At 34.4% G+C, this 19301-nt stretch overlaps 1 protein-coding gene and 1 non-coding gene across 4 annotated transcripts in view; one reads left to right on the plus strand and one right to left on the minus strand.

Moving 5' to 3' along the window:
* LOC149065845 (mitochondrial 10-formyltetrahydrofolate dehydrogenase) overlaps positions 1 to 19301 on the plus strand; it is a 121287-nt gene that overhangs the window by 48328 nt on the left and 53658 nt on the right. For all 3 annotated transcript variants that reach the window (XM_089254056.1, XM_089254055.1, XM_089254057.1), the window contains 5 exons: positions 6115 to 6200; positions 6331 to 6484; positions 6621 to 6740; positions 9777 to 9839; positions 9981 to 10045. In XM_089254056.1, coding sequence (XP_089110182.1) covers positions 6115 to 6200; positions 6331 to 6484; positions 6621 to 6740; positions 9777 to 9839; positions 9981 to 10045 — 488 coding nt within the window. The remainder of the gene's footprint in view (positions 1 to 6114; positions 6201 to 6330; positions 6485 to 6620; positions 6741 to 9776; positions 9840 to 9980; positions 10046 to 19301) is intronic.
* Positions 1753 to 1826, minus strand: TRNAS-GGA (transfer RNA serine (anticodon GGA)). Its single transcript has one exon. It is a non-coding gene; the product is annotated as a tRNA-Ser (tRNA).

A 19301-nucleotide genomic window follows, 5' to 3' on the forward strand; every position in this document is an offset into this window, starting at 1 on the left:
TGTTTTGTTATATCGCACGTTATAACAAAAGAAATTTTGACCACATGCGCGTGACTATAATCTTCAATTATTATCCAGGACTATTGGCTGCTAAGTCATTTCCCTGCACGATAAGACAAACAACTTTCTTGTTACCATCAGAGGGTTTGTAAAACTTCCTTAAAAAGGGAATTTCCCCATTTACGACGTGTGACGTCATTTCGAAAGGGAAAAAAAGATGCCCCACAAGAAATTCCTTAGGGATTGTTTTCATAAGCGGGGATTTTTTTTTTAATGAAGTAGGGAATTTTAAGGGACAATTAGGGATTTTTTGATTTTCGTAAAAATTCGGGAGATTTAAGAACTTTTCGGGATGTCGAGCGATGAAGGTAAAATTCGGGAGATTCCCGAAAAATTCGGGAGACTTGGCAGCTATGCTTAAGTGACCCGCGGCACAGTTCCAGAACACTTAAGCAATCTGTGGCACATTTAGAGATCCCTTGAGTGACATGTTGCACAGTTTTAGAGCACTGGTGCAGTTCTACATCACTCAAATTACTTACGGCATGTTCCCAGATTACTTAAGTGATACGTGACATAGTCATGGATCACTCGTATAACGTGCTGCTCAGGTCCAGAGCACTTAAGCAGCCCGCGACACTTTTTCAGATCACTTGGATCCGCATAACATTTAGAGATCACTAAAGTGGCTCTGTAGGGGACTTATCAATAGGGAGAATGTTAGTTCAGGTGCCCACAAACTAGTGAAAGGTTTACTCATTTTCGGTGCACAGAGTAAGATGCCAATAAGAATATTTCATATTTTTATAAAGGGTGGTTTATGACGTAAGCATCATCGAAACTCCCCTTTCCCCCTTGTCATCAAAAGTCAGTGAATCGAAATACTGTAATACTTGAATGAACTTACTAATAATATCCCCTAAGAATAAATTAGGGTAATTTTCTTGAGTTAAGATAATTAAATGAACTTGTTGACGTGATATGTTTGTGTGAAATATAGATAGAAAGCAATGAAGTATATAGCTATTATATAAAGGACATAGAAAATTTGATTACAATTGTTTCATAAACAGTAGGGCATATAACGGATCAGGAGGGGTAATCATATATGTTAACAAAAACATCAAAACAATACAGGAAAAACAATTCAAATATGTAACAGCAGAGGATTTATGTATAAGTCTCCCAGATTATGACAACTATATTGCAACTTTATTGCTCTCACTCATGCGCAATTTCTCAATTCAATACAGAACTAGAAATTTATATGAAAAATTCAAAAATAATAGTTGGAGATATCAATATTAATTTATATAGTAAAGATAGGGAAACATTACAATACATGGACATAAAGTCAGTAAATGGTTTTACAGTGAAACCTGTCTAAGACGGACACTGTATGAAACGGAAACCTATCTTGAACAGAACAAAGTATTAGTTCAGTGGATAATAAATGTTTTTTTTTCCATTATGGGAAACCTCTTTGAGACGGAAACTAAACTGCCTAATGTGGAAACGGAAGGCATATCTAATCTATTTTCAGATAAAAAACCTGCTGAAACAGAAAGCATTTTTGGCCAAGTGCAAGTTTTTCTTCTTTGAATGTGGGAAAAACATTAAGTCGTACTGATTTCTCTTTTGTTAGGGATTGTTTTTACTTATACAAGGATGACGTCACTCTCCGCTACCATATGAAGGTTTAAACAACTGGCTGTTGCGAAGATATATTTTTGGAAAGAGAGAAAATTCAACTGCCCCTGCGGGGAATCGAACCCACGTCCTTTCACTTTCCGGGTGAACACCCTAGACCACTAGACTACAGAGGCACCGAATCTTTCAATCTTTCCTTGGAGCTCGTGTACACTGAAAGGGACCGTACATGGACGGCCAGACCAGACTCAAGCCAAGCTCACAACTGCTGACGCTGCCACCAGATGGTGACTTATACAAGTATAAGTCGCCTATAAGTTCACCCGGAAAGTGAAAGGACGTGGGTTCGATTCCCCGCAGGGGCAGTTGAATTTTCTCTCTTTCCAAAAATATATCTTCGCAACAGCCAGTTGTTTAAACCTTCGAATGCTTTTACTTCTCGAAAAAACGATGGACACTTATTATTTTTTCTGAAGCAGATATATTGAAAGCCTGTTTAGAGCATTTCGTTTATGATGAAGATGACTATTGTTGGAAGGCACCCCTGTTTGTTGGACAAAAGGTTGATAATTTTCATTTTAAACTAGTTCGGGTGTGGAATAAGGGGAGGGAGAAACAATTTTAGGGATACCTTGTTTTTTTAGTGATTCATTCAGGGTAAAGATGGCTGCCAGCCGCACAAGCAACATGACTTGGATTTGAACACAAAACTGCAGGCGATAAGAGGCTAAAGAAAAGTAAATTTTAAGTGTTACAGAGATGTAGATCTTTCTTTCACAAACAATATTACTTGTTGATCTCATTGTGACGAGTTTAAAAAAGGTATACAATTTCGTAATTTTTTTAATTTCAAATATTAAAAAATTTTCACTTTTGACAAAAGTTCATTCTATTGCTATTCAGGAAGGCGTTTTATATTAAAGCTTAACAATTAGCAAATTAAATATGCAATTTCAAATGTATATTAATTTGAAACAACAAACATACAATAATTCAAAATAATATGCCTGTCTGTGTTTAATACTCGTTGGTTTATAGTAGTTAGGCCAGGTTACACTATAAAAGTTTGACAAAAGATGTTTTATAAATCTTGAAAAGAAAACAACCAATGAGCCTGTTGATTCCATTCACCCAGATGTAAGTGATACGCTTATTTGTTGTATTTTTCAAGTTTTGAAAAATATATTTTATCAAACGTTTATAGTGTAATAACAGCCTTAGGGTGATATTATGAAAATTTAAGTTTCGAAAAGTGACAGAAATAAATCACTGCATACAAGGCGATTCAGAAAAGATGGGAAAAACTTTAAAAGGTGAGAGTATACACCAACACAAACAATTGTCACCACAGAATGCATGGTCTAACATGAAACGCAAACGCTCTAGCGCGTTTCAAAAAGGATGCTTCGCAAATGTTAAAATAGCATTCCTGTTGAAATTTATTGGGAGAAAAAGAACACCATGCATGCAAATGCATCCTGGGGAAGAAGAAACCATATGCAAATCTGCATCACAGTGAATAAAAGGCACTTTAGTAATACTGAAAAAGCAGACATTCCCTGTGACAGTTTTTCATACGGTTTCTTCTTCCCCAGGTTGCATTTGCACACATGGTGTTCTTTTTCTCCCAATAAATTTCAACCGGAATGCCATTTTAACGTTTGCAGAGCGGCCATTTCGAAACGCGCTAGAGCGTTTGCGTTTCATGTTAGACCATTCATTCTGTGATGGCAATTGTTTGTATCGTTGTATACTCTCACCTCTTAAAGATTTTACCATTTTTTCTGAATTGCTCTATATACGTAGTTTTAGGTGCACCTTTTATAAAACGAAAACCTGTTGTCCAAAACAGAAAATAATTTCAATCCCTTGATGTTCCGTCTTATACAGGTTTTACTATATAAGCTTACACACGAAAACATAATGAGAGAAACTACTGAAACTAAAGCGTGTCTTGATCATGTCTTTTATAGAACAAAACAAAATACAACTCAGCAATTTAAGGTATATAAAACACACGTAACTGACAACTATCCAATAATATAAATTTTTGAGAAAGGGAAATGAGAGAAAACAATGAGTTAAATCAGCAAATAACTATAATAAATTATAAAAAATTTGAAAATATTTTTTGTTTCTCACATAAATCTAAAAGTATCTTGGAAGAGAAAGGTATCCAAAATAACTACAAGCTGTTACGGAAGAAATTACATGGATGTTTTGACAATAAATTCAGGTCTTTGGACCAAGAAGGTTAAAAAAATCATAAATGTGCAAAAAAATAAGATATAAGTAAAGAAATTATAGAAAAAATAAACATCAAAGAAAAATTATATAGAAAACATAAGAAGCACCCATACATATTATCCTATGAGATAGAATATAAACATTATGACAAATTTAAAAAAATTATTAAAAACACAAGGCAAAAATATATTTAAAAGATGTTTGATACATGTGAAAAAAACAAAAGACTACAATGGAAATGCATAAATGAGAATATATGGAATAAAAATATTAAACAAAATACCCAACTATATTTTCAAGATCCTAAAGGTATGACCGAAAGTTTCAATAATGACTTTATATGAAGGTTTTTTAACAGCGGGCTGATGCGAAGATATATTTATATCTTTCCATCAGCCAGCTGTTAAAAAATCTTTGTATGGATAGCGGAGAGTGACATCATTTTCTCGGACAATGACTTTATTGTAAGAAATTTAGATGATATGGGAGAAATTACATACTGCCCTCTTGCACAATACACTCAAGAGAGCATATTCAATAATTTGTTTAACTCTATGTTTTATTCAGAAGCTTCTAAAATGAAACATTAAAAGGAATAATAACAGAATTAAAAGATAATACAAATAAAATAAGTCGATACTTTGAATTAACCCTAAAATGCTTAAAGTCATCTCTTTTTATCACTTTGATATTATTAAAAACATTGTCAACTCATCAATAACAAATGGATTACTTTATGATGAATTAAAATATGCTCTTGTAACCAATGTGGCTAACAATGAAAAGTAATAGAACATCTCAACCATATATAGAAATATTTATCAAGTGCCTATAGTTAATAAAACATTATTTAAAAAAGTTTCGGTTTTACTGCTCCTAAAATACTAAATCTTTTTCACACAATGAACCACACAAAAATAATATGAATTTCAATTTTAACATTTATTCATTTGCAATAGAGACAAACTATGAAGCAATTATGCAATAAATACGATGCTTGAGAAGCTGGGCATATTGATGTACAGGGTGATCCGCGAATAAGCCCTTATTTTAAAATTAAATATCTCTACAACAAAGATCAATAGAATTATGTGGTAAATGGTACGTTTATTAGCAAAACTGTAAGAATGTTGTACAGAAATTTCAAAAATTTCGTTTTTTTTTTTAATTTTTTAAAATTAAAAAAAAAACAAAACTGGAGATTTTGGGGTTCCGAAAATCCTAATTTGTGTGATGAGAAACCACTGCATTCGCCTAAAGTTACTGCATGGGCTGCGGTATGCGCCATGTGTGCTGACAAATTGTTCCAAAATTGTAACGTTACGTTCAGTAGTAATCGTTTCTCGCATGAAGAAGGGGCCGATAATGCCTCTGGCGCATACTGCAGCCCATGCAGCAACTTTAGGCGAATGCAGTGGTTTCTCTTCACACAAATGAGGATTTTCGGAACCCCAAAATCTCCAGTTTTTTTTTTTTAATTTTAAAAAATTAAAAAAAAAAAACTAAATTTTCAAAATTTCTGTACAACATTCTTACAGTTTTGCTAATAAACGTACAGTTTACCGCATAATTCTATTGATCTTTGTTGTAGAGATATTTAATTTTGAAATAAGGGCTTATTCGCTGATCACCCTGTATATGGTTTTGTGTGATCCTAATTATTTTTGTGAATATTGGCATATTGCAAGAAATTAGCATTTTAAAAATTTTAACCTTTCTACATATGTATACTGAAGTAAATTTTTACAAACTCTGCACAAGCGATTTTGTTTTGCTTTATATACTCTTGCATGAGTTATATTTGAAAAATTATGTACTAATTTATATGTTGATTGAAAGAAATGTATATACAATATTGATCACATTTAACACATAAGATTGAAATGTAAATTTGTATATATAACTTGAAATTAACTAAAGAATTGTGTTTATCTTACATTAAAAAAAAAGTAAAATAAATTCCATAATACCCTAACCATAAGTTAACAAATTTTTGAAAAAAATAATGACGGTTGCCACTTGACTAACAGATAATATAATTATAGACTATTCTTATAGAACTGCTGGAAGGATATCCCAGTCCCTTGGGATCACAGAATGAATGTTCCTAATTTTATGTTTATTTTTATGCATGTATGTATTATCGTTCTGTGTTACTGTTTTTGTCTTTTTGCACTTAATTTGTCATGATAAAAAAAAAGATGATTTTATTTTTAGAGTATTTGGGAAGGAATTCTCAGTGTCGAAGTTGTTTCAGACACAGATTTTTTTAAAAGTGGAGCTGGGTCAATGGATGTGACAAGGTTAGATAAGTTGCAATATGACATTATTACAAAAATCAGATATCTTATGAAAAACAAAAGTTTTTTGACTAACCTGTTTTCCCTTATGTTTTTAACATAACAGATGTTTGTAATTTTATAAATTCTTTAGATTAATTGAAGAGGTCAAAGAGAAATGTAGCATGGATTTATCCAATGAAGATGTTTATATGTCAACAGCCTTCAAGAACTTTGTCAAAACTGTCATTTTGAAGAAAAGAGGAGATGCAGGAAATATATATGGCAAAAACCTAACACATAAAAGTGTAATAGTTTTCTGCTTTGATTTACACAAGTTTCAAACCTGTTAATTTTTGTTCATATTTACATGTATGCTGTAACTTTTACATTGCGTTAACATTCACAGGCAATGTGTACATATACTATTTTTTGCATTGATAGGTTAATCTTCATGTAAACAACATAGATGTAAGCTTCCCTAATCAGTTGTTCATCAATGGTGCTTTCAAAAATTCATCATCAGGGGAAGTATTGGAATTAATAAATCCTTCTAATGAAACTGTGAGTGAAAATGTTTGTTTTATTATTAATACCTCGTAAAAGATATATATATATATTAATATGTATGTCTTACTGAAGTTTAATTATCCAATAATTTAGATTTTCTTCAGTAAAGCAAACTTTTCAGAGATGCTGCTGTACTCTAATTTACCTGGGTTCCGGGACCCAGGTTATTGGCAACATCTGGGTCCTTTTTGAGTGAAAGTAAGTCCCTCTCAAAAAAAAATTATAATTACCCCCATAACATTCACTGGTATCTCTGTGAATTTTTGCATTTTTTCCAGTATGCCCAGGTCTTTGATCACCTGCTTACATCTCTTCATTGAGACAGAGTGGCGGGCCATGTTGTGGGTGGGGGGGAGGTATCACTTTGAATAAAAGAAATAGTTCATTTCTGAAAACATGTTCTATGAAAAGGTTCATTGAAATTCAAAGATTAATTTACCAGCTTATAGGTTCTTTACTTTCATTGTCCACGTTAGTCAAAAAAAGCATGTAAAGAAGCTCATTAACACTGAGAATTTAACGCATGGGATTTAACAAACGTAATAAACCTAAAACAAATATACATTCAATCCCACTTGCAACGTTCCCATTTAGAACGTTTTGGTATGACTTATTTTTTCGTGGTCCCCACTCTAAGTAATTCTCATTAGCATTTCCCACTCACAATGTTTTTTATGGCTTTTTTTAAAAAAAAAACGTTATAAGCTGGATCCACTGTAATTAAAAGTTAACCACACTCGTTTATATATTTACTAATAAATCAATTTATAAATTCCCTTCTGATTGATTTTCCATTGCGTTATAAAAACCTTAGCTATTTCAGCAATATCTTGTGATTTATTTAAAGCAAATGATATTCTGATTCTGACACTTATCTTCGGATTCCTTGATTGATATAAATCCTTGCGAAGCTTCCTGGTGGAATGATTATCTTTTCCCTCCCTGATGGTCCACCAGTTTGATCTGTCACCATTTAACTGCCACATATTTTCACACCTGAATATGGGGGCTATGTCAGATTTGTATTGATGAAACCTAACAGTGTTCTTGTGCATGTGCCCAGCATTTGGCATGTTTTATGTTCATTAGGTGTGCCATATCTATCCAGAGCCGCAACTAGATACAGGGCAAGAATGCATTTTGGCACCCAGTGTAATAAAAGCAACAGTTATAAAGGGCCAGTTTGATGCTCCCTTTAGTCCACAGTCCAGGGCACCAGACCCACTTGCTTGCCTCCCCCCCCCCCCCAAGTTGTGGTGCTGCATCTATCCTCCAAATTGGTAATGCATGGATTTGAAATTTAATGTATGTGTTGTAGGTCTGTGTAATTGTCGTGACAGCATTTTTTCGAAGGAATAGCAAACTCAAAGTTGGAAAACATTAGAAAATCTTATTTTTTAGCAAATTACCACTGCACAGTCGCAGGTTCCAAACCCGGATTTTCACCAAAAGTGAAATCTGGGGGGGGGGGGGAGGCTGAAGGAGATTGAAAATTAAAATATTGGAAAAAATATATTCTTATACTATCTGTTAATTTAAAAAAAATTTTTATTGTTAGTAACTCAAACTTTCTGTGATACTTCTGCTCCTCCAAAAGCAGATTCTGCGTACACACCCTTGGTTTTCGTGATGCGATACAGTGACTACTGCATAGCAGCTAGATGACCAAACTGTGGATATTCAAGTTAGAGTTTTTGCAGATTTGATTTTTTTTCTCAACAATCTGGGAGTTTTTTTTTTTGATTTGGACAGGCATTCCAATCCTTTACAATTTTTGAAAAGTGCATTCGTAATCTTGTGGGAACAAAGCGAATTTATGCCGTATAGATGTTGTCTTTGAATGTCTGTAGACAGTCCCGAAAGTACCGTAATTTCCAGTATGTAACCAGAGGGGAGAAAACCCGCAGGGGAATAGAAACTCCAAAATTTTAAAATTCAGTATACTGCCTCTCACTCAGGGATGCAACCAGATATCTGCCATCTTATTCTTCAACAACCCGTATGTATATAAATAGAATACAGTACACTAAAATGTTTCATTTCTATTTCGAAGTTGTAAAACAATTTTTTCCAGGTCGCTTGATCATGATAGATGGTAGAAGGAAGGGGAAAAAAAGTTGGGGAGGGTTTTTCTCTCTACTTTTTTTTCTACTTGGAAATAGGAAAGAGCGCGTCCCAGGGGATGCATGAACCAAATTTTTATGCATCCTTTTCCAAAATTCCTGGTATTTGACACATTGCATCTCTGCTTTCTAAGTATTATGAAATGTCCGTAGTTTCTACAGATTTCTACCATAAAATATGGAATTACAGTGAATTGCGAAAAACTACAGGAGTTTTTTTTTAAGTATTTGTGTTTTTGATCTGAGAGATTTCTCTAAATTCTATTACCCTATCCAGTACAAAATGATATCACGCAAAGACTGCATCTTCAAAGAATGAATATTGAGCTGAATTTGAAATGAAGTGAAGTAACCTTGTAATTGATAGTCATTATAAAGGTTTGCTTTTTGTTTAATCCCCAGGCAGGCCTTTATACCAAAAATATTTTAATTGCAGAATTGAAAAAAAGAAAAACAAATGAGCAAAAGTTTAATAATTTATCAAGTTTCTTCATAACATTTTTCTTGGATAAGTTTCTACAAAGAAAGCAGAAGAGTGATGTCGATGACAGCAAAGCAGTGATAGCATCCTGTTCAGAAAAATCAAAGAACTTGATTGATTGATTTCATGAGGAACATTCACGGCGAACTTAAACAAAAGACTACTTTAAATTTTTGTTAGAGCTGGGTAAATAAGGCCTGATATGGTCAAGTTGAAGAAAATAAGAATTGATTTGAATTTTTCATGAGGGGAAAAAATTGGTGGTTCCCCCCTTCTCCTGTTGGTGAACATTGTCACTACGGAGAGGTTTAGATAGTACGTGTTAAGTAGTTTAATGTCATTTCAGGTAAGAAACTATGAATCTTATCTTTTAGGAGTAATTAACGAGAAACTTATACATAACAAAATATAAATATATATTTCTAGGTGATATGTGAAGTTCAAATTGCATCTGCAAAGGATGTAGATGAAGCGGTAAAAGCTGCTCAGGTATATTGTCAACTGCAAATATTTTTGTTATAATAAAACAAAATATGCATTATGAATGTGTATGTGTGTGTACATATAATGTATCATGCTGCATTAATTTCTGTACTCATATTAACAATAAATGTAAGTATTTACTCACAGGAAGCATTTGAAGAAGGTGAATGGCGATTCATGAATGCCAGGGATAGAGGAAACCTCATGTACAAGTATGATGTTTTGACTCCTCAGTTAATTTTAATTTACTGGATAAGTCAAAAAACTTATTAAAACAATGTATAAAACTTTGAAAATTAATTAAAAAAGAACAAATGATATAAAATTATGGTGTGTGTGTGTGTGCATGCATGTATGAGATCAGAGATGGCACTGACATAAACATGCCTTACATTGTCTCCATTCTGCTTTAAACCAGTTTTTATCAATTTTTATTACCAGTGTTGGACTGGGGAAATTGCTATTTTGCCGTCTTTCGCATAGATGTTGATTTTTAAAACTAGAAAGCTCTTATCGATATAGATGTTTTAAGTTAGGATATACTCTATTATTTCATTGATCTAAAGAGTGTTTTTAAATCAAATTTATTATAAAAATGAATGATTGAACCTGGTGGATTTTTTATCATAAAAATGAAACTTGAATAGATGAAGTTCCAAAGATTTCACAAAACATAGTTTATCAGAAATTAAGGCATGAGAAATGAAAATGGTAACTATATAAACAAATGAGTTATGGATTTAAAAAAAAAATCATGCATATTCTTTCCAGCCTTGTTGGAAAGAATATGCATGGACCCAGGGCTGGCGGTCAAGAGTATACACCCAAAGATTTAACATAAGTTGCAAAAGAGTACCTTCATAACTAGAGCCAGCACACTCTACATATTCCACACCGAGTCAAATCTTCATCCTAAAATTTTTCACAGACTGGGCAGATGGACTTCTTATTGCATGGTCAAACTTGTTGCAAAAATCCATTTTTTTGGATGAAGTTTTAAAAGTTGCTTTTTCAATGCAATCCACGTTTTTCCTTTTTCCCCCTTTTATGGTCTTCAACTTCTTTACTTCCATATTTTACTTTATTTTAGCAGAGAAAACTTGCATCACAGTTGTGTGTGTACTCTTAGCCACCTGTGTGAATTGCTTTTCTAAATTACTTATAGATAACAACACCCTGGGATACAGTTGAATTTTAATGTCGCCATATTATTTGACAGAGGATGTCATTCAAAATAACTTAAACCTTGAAAACGTTCACTAATCTTCTATTGACGAAAAAATTAAGATTTCTTCATGGAAAAATTACATACTAACGCGACAAAATCACATTTTACTTAAATTGAAGATATCAAGGATAGTATCAATAAAACATGGTAGTTTCTCTTGAAAAAACTTTAGAACACACGTTAACTTAGTCATTCATTTCTACTTGTTCAACTGCCCAACAGCAAAAAACATTACATGCATACTTTTACCAACCATTTCTCTATGTATTTTTCAAATTAAACATGCTGGTCAATATTTAATGTCTACCTCCAATTTCACCAAAAAGATGGTGTAATCTGTCAAGAGAGTTTTTTTATGGTGGTGGTCAAAGTGTTAAAGAAAGAAGCATCTGAAGTGCCTTTTATATTTGAGTTGAATTGAAGAATAACTTTTGGGTTATTTTAGATATAAGTATTTGTTGCTATTCAAATTCATATATGATTCTGTAGGCAAGGAAGATAATGTTACAGGAGCAGAAGGTTTAGGCATTTTGTCTTATATTTAGTAGCTTTGGCAGAGTAGCTTTTGTTTTACATAGATAATTTTGTTTTAGCTTTCCCCTCTGCTTTTACTGCTTTTATTTTTGCTTTCCTATTATCTCATTCGCTCCCCTGAAAAATTTCCTCCATCACCAGTGCAAGTTTTAATGTTTCCTCTAGCTATACTTCACCAAACACCAACTCTGGCCATATCGCTATATTGCAATTTACTGCCATTAGTGAGATGGGTTGGAAGCGAAGGTGCTGTCTATCTGTGGTCACCTCGAGTTCGTTAGGGAAAATATCTTATCTATATCCTCCCTTGGGTTCGAACCCGGGACCCTGACAAAAACCTTCACGATGGTAGACGAGCATCTTACCACCATACCACTCAGGCCCTGTTTCCTCTAGCTGTCATCTTCAAATAAGGGGTGGATCCAGGATCATCTTATAACTGAGCCAACTAAAATGAACATCTCCGATCATGAAATTCGGCAACTCTTATCTATATTCACAAGCAATTACCAGATGTTATGATTTGGCTATATAAGTCAATCAATATATAACTCATTAGCGAATAGAAAAATTAAATTTCAAGGGGTGGGGATTTACTAAGCTGGCATGGCTCTTACTGGTAATCACAAAGTTATAAATTGGTATATGTATATCAGGATATTGCAACTTAAATACACAGTAAGGGTAAATGGGGGAAGGGGGAGAAAACAAAAAAAAAAGAAAGAAATATACATTAAATTTAAATTTTGGCAGATGCAATGAATAAACAATAAGATTGGATTATAGGGTTTTTCAAATTTTTTTGTTGGTATTGAAAAAAAAATCAAAATTCTCAAAATGAAATGAAAATGTTTTCCTTGTGAAGGTATTTGAAATCAGTTAAAGAGAAATAACCTGTGGAACATAAGAATGTGTAATGTAACTCAGATATACATATAATAATATAACTCATGTCAATAATGGGAATTATGATAAAATTTTAAAAGAACTAGTCCATATTAGTGATTGCAAGAAGGTTTTTTTTTAATTTTCTTAAAGGTGTATAGGGATGCCGTATTACTAATTTCCTTTGGTAAATTACTATAAAAAGTTGGAATCAATTGTGAATTTTTTTCCCAATTTTTTTATTATTTTTTTGGAATCAAGAAAATATTAGGGGGATGATCTGAAGCTGTTAATAGGTGAATAAAAATGTTTTTTTTTTCCAAAAATAGACTTGAAAAAGTATAGGTGTTGCAAAGAGAGGATATTTAATGAACAATAAAGTTCATGTGATGGTGATCTATATATGTTACTGATATCAATAACATATATGATATAACATAACATATATGGTGATCAATCTTTTTTGAATACAAATCAAAATGTGTGGAATAGTAATGTAGTCAGATTTCCAAGCTGATACTCCATAAAGCAGATCATATTGACAAAGAGAGTAATACAACATCAGAACAGATGAGGAGTTTATATACGGTTTGAGGTAGTAAAATCTGTAAATTAAAAACAACAAAGTTTAGAATGAATATGGTGTATGTGTGATTTCCATTTCAGAGTCTATAAAAACTCCTAATTATTTAATACAGTCAATGCTCATTATAATGACCATTCCATTATGGTGACTGGTAGGTAAGTCACAAATGTTTATATATAATGACTATCATATATGTTTTTCTTTCGATATAATGACCCTCCCACTATAATGTCAATTTTGGACGGGATGAAGGGAGTTGTTATATTGAGCATCAACTGTAGTATTAACCTGTTCAAGATGAATACAGAGACAGTCAAATTTGTGAATTATAAGATTAAGGATTTGTGTTAAACATCTGTTTGCAAAGAAAAATGAATTAATTTAGCTTTGGTGATATTTAATTCAAGGCAATTAGCAGAGAACCAATTGTTAATTTTTATTAAATAACTATAAATAATTAGTCAGTGAATGGTAATCATTTGTTGTGTAAATTAAAACTGTGTCATCTGCAAATGACACTTCCTTGAGGGACTCCACTTTTGACACCTGCCAATCAGAAAATTCCCCGTTCACCATAACCAATGTGACCTATCTCTCCACCACCATTCTATCCAAATCAACAAGTTGGCCTCCAATCTCATATAAATGCTTCAAGAGTTTACTACATTGTACTTGATCGAATGTCTTCTGGAAATCAAGATAAACACCATTAATGTTTTTCCCATTTCCTGAAGTCTTAGTCATTTGATCGCACAAGCAACTATGGGTTTTTCAAACCAAAATGAGCAACCATACACTTGTAAACGCTAAAAGACATGCTCCATTCATTAGCTCATGCTGCAATCATATTCAAGTTTGTCTGGAGCATCTCCTAAGGCTTGCATTCTCAACTACCCCCCCCCCCCATTACCTTCATGTTATCTGCACAAATTTGCTAACAATCCCATCGATACCTTGATCGAGTTTATCAATAAAAAATAAAAACATGGGACCAAGAACACTTTTTGAGGGACTCCACTTATTGCATCAGTCTAATCAGAAAACTCCCTGTTCACCTTTAGCCATTGTGACCTACCTTCCAACCATGATTCTTTCTACTTCATCTCATGTAAACACTTCAAGAGTTTACCATGTTGGACCTGATTTAATGCCTTCTGGAAATCGATATACAACATAGTTTTTTTTCTCTTGCCCAAAGCCTTAGTCATGTGATCATACAAGCAAAGAAGGGGTTAGTTACACATGACTTCCCCTTCCTGAACTCACACTGATTTTCTTTCAATATGTTATTCTTGTCAATCCTCTTCACCAATTGCCTTTTGATACTGATTTCCAAAATTTTCCAGAGGGAGCTCGTAAAATTCACTGGACGATAATTCGACACAGTTTCTCTACTACCCTTTTCAAGTATCGGAACCACATTAGCAAGTTTCCAATCGCCTGGGACTATACCCTCCACTACTCTACTTTTGTAAATCTGTGCTACTGGGGCCAACAGTTCGTTAGCACATTCCCTAAGGGCCCTAGGGTAAATATCTTCTGGTGCTTTGCTTAAGCATACATTTTTTAGAAGTTTTAAGGCTTCCACATCTTCCACCTGAAGGAATATCGTTGAGGGCTTTATCACCCCATGGCATAGCCGTACTTTGGATATAATCTTCCCTATTAAAAATCGACGCGAAAAAAGTCATTGAAAGCACTACTCATGCTTACATTGCTCTCTACCCTAGATCTTTCTAGAGGGGGGTCAACTTTCCCCTTACATCCATTATTGAGAGACTTGAAAAATGATTTTAGGCCAGCACCAATGTTATTAGCCAGTCTAGATTCATCTTCCTTTTTACTTTCTTTAATCACCCTTTTGTTTTCCTTTCTTTTTTCAGTAAATGTTGATGGGTCAGCTGTAGGAATGGGACAAATAGTGATTTAGCCAAATAATCGAATATTAAGCTAATGTTTTGGCCAAATAGCATTTTTTTTTAAATTCATCATAATTATGAATAAAATTGGTGTTTTCAATTAAAACCGAAATTATTAGTAATTTTAAATGATTGAAATTGAAGCTTAATTATGCCATTTATTATTTAAATAAATATATTGAAAAATTGATAATTGAAAGATTTTTATTGCTATGATACTGACAACAAAATTTAATGATATATTGTGTTTTAATATTACTCATAGAATCAGGTATTTTTTCAACACTTGTTACAATATTACATCTGATGCAGAGAACATATCAATTAATATTTACTCTCAACTAGCAATGCATCATAAAATTTATGATCTATTTTCTTATTTTTCCTCTTTACTTGTTCTTTGCCTCTTTCAGTAGCTCAATACGTATCTTTCAGTTATGGTACATCTTTCAGTTAGTGATCTTGTACATATAATTCATGCTCACTTCTACCTTATTGCAGTAGGATTTTATTTTCAGTTTCATGTTCTCCCAATCCTAGAAATTCACCCTGCCATAATCTTTTTCGCAGAGGGGATATACACCACAATATAATATAGTCAGTAAATTTTTAATTTATGTGAAAAATTCCAATTAATATAATATTTTTAATTAGTTTTATGTAGATTTAAACAGATATCCGACCGAATATTCATCCCATCTCTTGTCGTCTGTTCCACTTTTATACTCTCTAAATGCCATTTTCTTTTCAAGATAAAGATTATGCATTTTCCCGTAAACCACAGGGGATGCAAAAACAAATATGTTTTTTAGGAACAAATGGTATGATGCCATACAAAACAGGATAGTTTTGCCCTAAATCCTTCCCATTGATGTACCACACCAATTGATTCCAACCGGTCTTTGAAAACTCTTGCTGACCTTTTCTATAAAGATCAAAGTTGATTCTTCAAAAACAAGGAACCATTCTTCTGTTATCAGCTTTACTCGAAAAAAAGTTAGAGAAATCTGATGACATAATAATCACTAGGAGAAAACTTGTCCCCTATCAAAACATGTTCAACAAGATCCTTGTAACTAGTGAGAACTAAATCCTAAATACAAGTGCCTCTAGTGGCCTCTGATACCTACTGATACAAAAAATTACCAATTTAAGAAAGCCTTTCTCATATTGATCTTTAGACGATAGGTTCTCCCAGTCGATACCCAGGTGATTGAAATCCCCTAACATGGCACCTCTCTTATCCTTACACATGTAAGAAATTTCCTCATGAAGTTTGGAGATGTAGTTCGAATCCTTATTCGGTAGATTATAACAGACTCTCACCATAAGCTTATGATGCTTTTTGATTTCAAGCTCAACCTATATACACTGGTGAAATAAATTAAGAGAATTTGCATGTTTTATCGAATTTCATGAAAAGAACTGAACTGAATGTAAAACCACTGCTTCTAGACAAAAATGCAAATCTTGTACGTCAAATACGTAAGCGTACACTGTGTGTGTAGGCGGAGCCAGTAGAGAAACAGGCTTTATAAGCGCACGTAAATTAAGACACATTTCATTCGCTAGCACACCTCGGCTAATTTCTTGGTGTTATTTTGCAGCAATCGGTTAATTTAATATTGTAACAGTAAAAATGAGTAACCACCAATGTTTAGATGATGGAATAAGGTGGCGAGTTGTGGAGAGGCTAGAAGCAGGCCAATCTCAAGTCCAGATTTGTAGAGAGTTCAATTTAACGCCCAGCGTCGTGTGTAACTTATGGAAACAGTTCCAGGATACCGGATCCATCGAGAGAAAGCCTGGGCAAGGTCGTCAAAGCACAACAACGGCCAGAGAAGATCGCCATTTGTCGATTATAGCGAGGCGTAACAGGAGTGCTACAGCTTCTCAGCTCTCTCGTGACTTGTATGCAGCCACAGGAACCCGTGTATCAAGGGTGACTGTTTCCAAAAGACTTCATGAGAGAGGGTTGTTTGCAAGAAGACCTGCTGTTTGCGTCCAGCTCACTTCTACGGACAGGAGAATCCGTTTATCATGGTGCAGAGAGCATAGAAATTGGAGTATGGATCAATGGGCGACCGTTCTCTTCACTGATGAGTCCCGGTTCAGCCTAAGCACCGATTCTCGCCGTACATTCATATGAAGAGAACCAGGGACCCGCTACCTACCCTCCAATGTCCGCGAAATCGACCATTATGGCGGAGGAGGTTTAATGGTCTGGGCAAGCATCATGTTGGATGGCTGCACACCTCTCCATGTCTTTGAAAGAGGCACTGTGACTGTTGTGAAGTATAGGGATGAGGTCTTGGAGCCCTATGTTCGCCTTTTCAGGGGTGCAGTTGGCTTCTGAGTTCATTTTAACGGACAATAACGCGAGGCCACATAGAGCTCTTCTGCTCGATGATTTTCTAGAGAGTGAGGATATTCGCCGGATGGATTGGCCAGCCAGATCTCCAGACCTTAACCCTATAGAGCATGTCTGGGAAGCTATGGGGAGGGCAATTGCAACTCGCAACCCCCCTTCCGGGAACCATCCAGGGAATGAAAACAGCGTTGCTGAACGAGTGGGACCAATTGCCACAGGAAATGATAAACTACCTTATTTCAAGTATGAAATCACGCTGCAAGACTTGTATATCTGTAAGAGGGGACCATACCCCCTATTAACCCATTTTTTTGTTTATTCTGCAACCGCTGTTTCATACCTTCTGACTCCAACGAGTGTTACGCACGGTCATGCATGTGTATTACAATTATTGAATGGTTATTTGTTTTGTATTGTATCAATGTATGTACATATAAAATTTCATTAAAATCGGTAAAGTAGGTCTAGAGATAATCGACCAAGTCTGCAAATTCTCTTAATTTCTTACACCAGTGTAATAAGTTGACACTATACAAGTCATTTTGTTTCATTAGTTTATATTAGTCTGGTTAGATAACTATATACAATGTCAGGATTAACCTGAATCCCTCTCCAGGCACACCTGTGCTCTCTCTTCATAATATGATCACTGGCCTCTTTAGCCTTTACAGTGGCTATGCTCATACATGACATCCCTCTCTTAAGCTTTTAGGCTACAGTCATTCAAATATATTTTGGGCGTTTACAAATTCTCCCCACTCGAGTAATCTTTTGATTAACGTCTGTATGCATTGTATGAGGATCATACAATGGAAATGATAAACTGCCTTATTTCAAGTATGAAATCACGCTGCCAGACTTGTATATTTGTAAGAGGGGACCATACCCCCTATTAACCCATTTTTTGTTTATTCTGCATGTTTCATACCTTCTGACTCCAACGAGTGTTACGCACGATCATGCGTGTGTATTACAATTATTGAATGGTTATTTGTTTTGTATTGTATCAATGTATGTACACATCAAATTTCATTAAGATCGGAACAGTAGTTCTAGAGATAATCGACTAAGTCTGCCAATTCTCTTAATTTCTTACACCAGTGTAGTTTCAGTATCACTACTCTGTATGATACACTCTCTAGCCTGCAAACATGATTTCACATAAATCCAGACTCCACTTCCTTTCCTGCCAGATCATTTTTAAATAAAGTATTGTATCCTTATATGTATAAGAAGGATTCACCCCATCGTTTACCCAAGATTCTGTAATGGCTACAAGGTCTAGGCCTCCACAGCTATCATAGTTTCTAAAAAATCTCATTACCCTTGGCATTTATTAGTACACATTTTAATTTGCCCGATGATTTAGTGTCAATCAAAAGCCCCTCCCCGCCAGCATCAAAGATGGAGCTGGCTGATCTAATGTATATGGGCATATATGAACTGACATCATTACCATCATGTCTCCCCCCAGACTTTAAAGTTTATCTCTGCCCCTATGTGCATCTGTACTATTGTTATTATCATTAACTAACCCACATTTCCATCTACCTGGTCTGAGAGTAAAAAACCTGACCTAAGCCTATCGTAAACCTCACAGACCTCCTCCTATTCAGGTGAATCTTATCCCAACAAAGCCACCTATCAGTGAAACCAGGAAGCTCCAGAAACATGACTCCAAGAGGGGGAGCGAATTTCTTTTAAGCCTGAATTGAAATGCTGGATCATACTCCTAAATACCCTACTACCCCTACTAGAATCACTGTCACATCTCAACCTTCTCCTGAGTGAATAATAGTAAGTCCCGGTATTCTGACAGAGACTCACTAATATTCGCTTCTACCTGATTTGTTCCCACCTACATGATTAACTGCCCAGGGAGCTTTCACCTATGAAAAACGTCTCAAATGTTGCCAATCCTCTCTCCAGGAAGAGAACAGCACTC

The sequence above is a fragment of the Pholcus phalangioides genome, unplaced genomic scaffold (assembly GCF_987345545.1).
Source record: "Pholcus phalangioides strain wild (caught in Gottingen) unplaced genomic scaffold, Ppha-v1.0 ptg000039l_1, whole genome shotgun sequence".
In the NCBI taxonomy this organism is placed as follows: Eukaryota; Metazoa; Arthropoda; class Arachnida; order Araneae; family Pholcidae; genus Pholcus; species Pholcus phalangioides.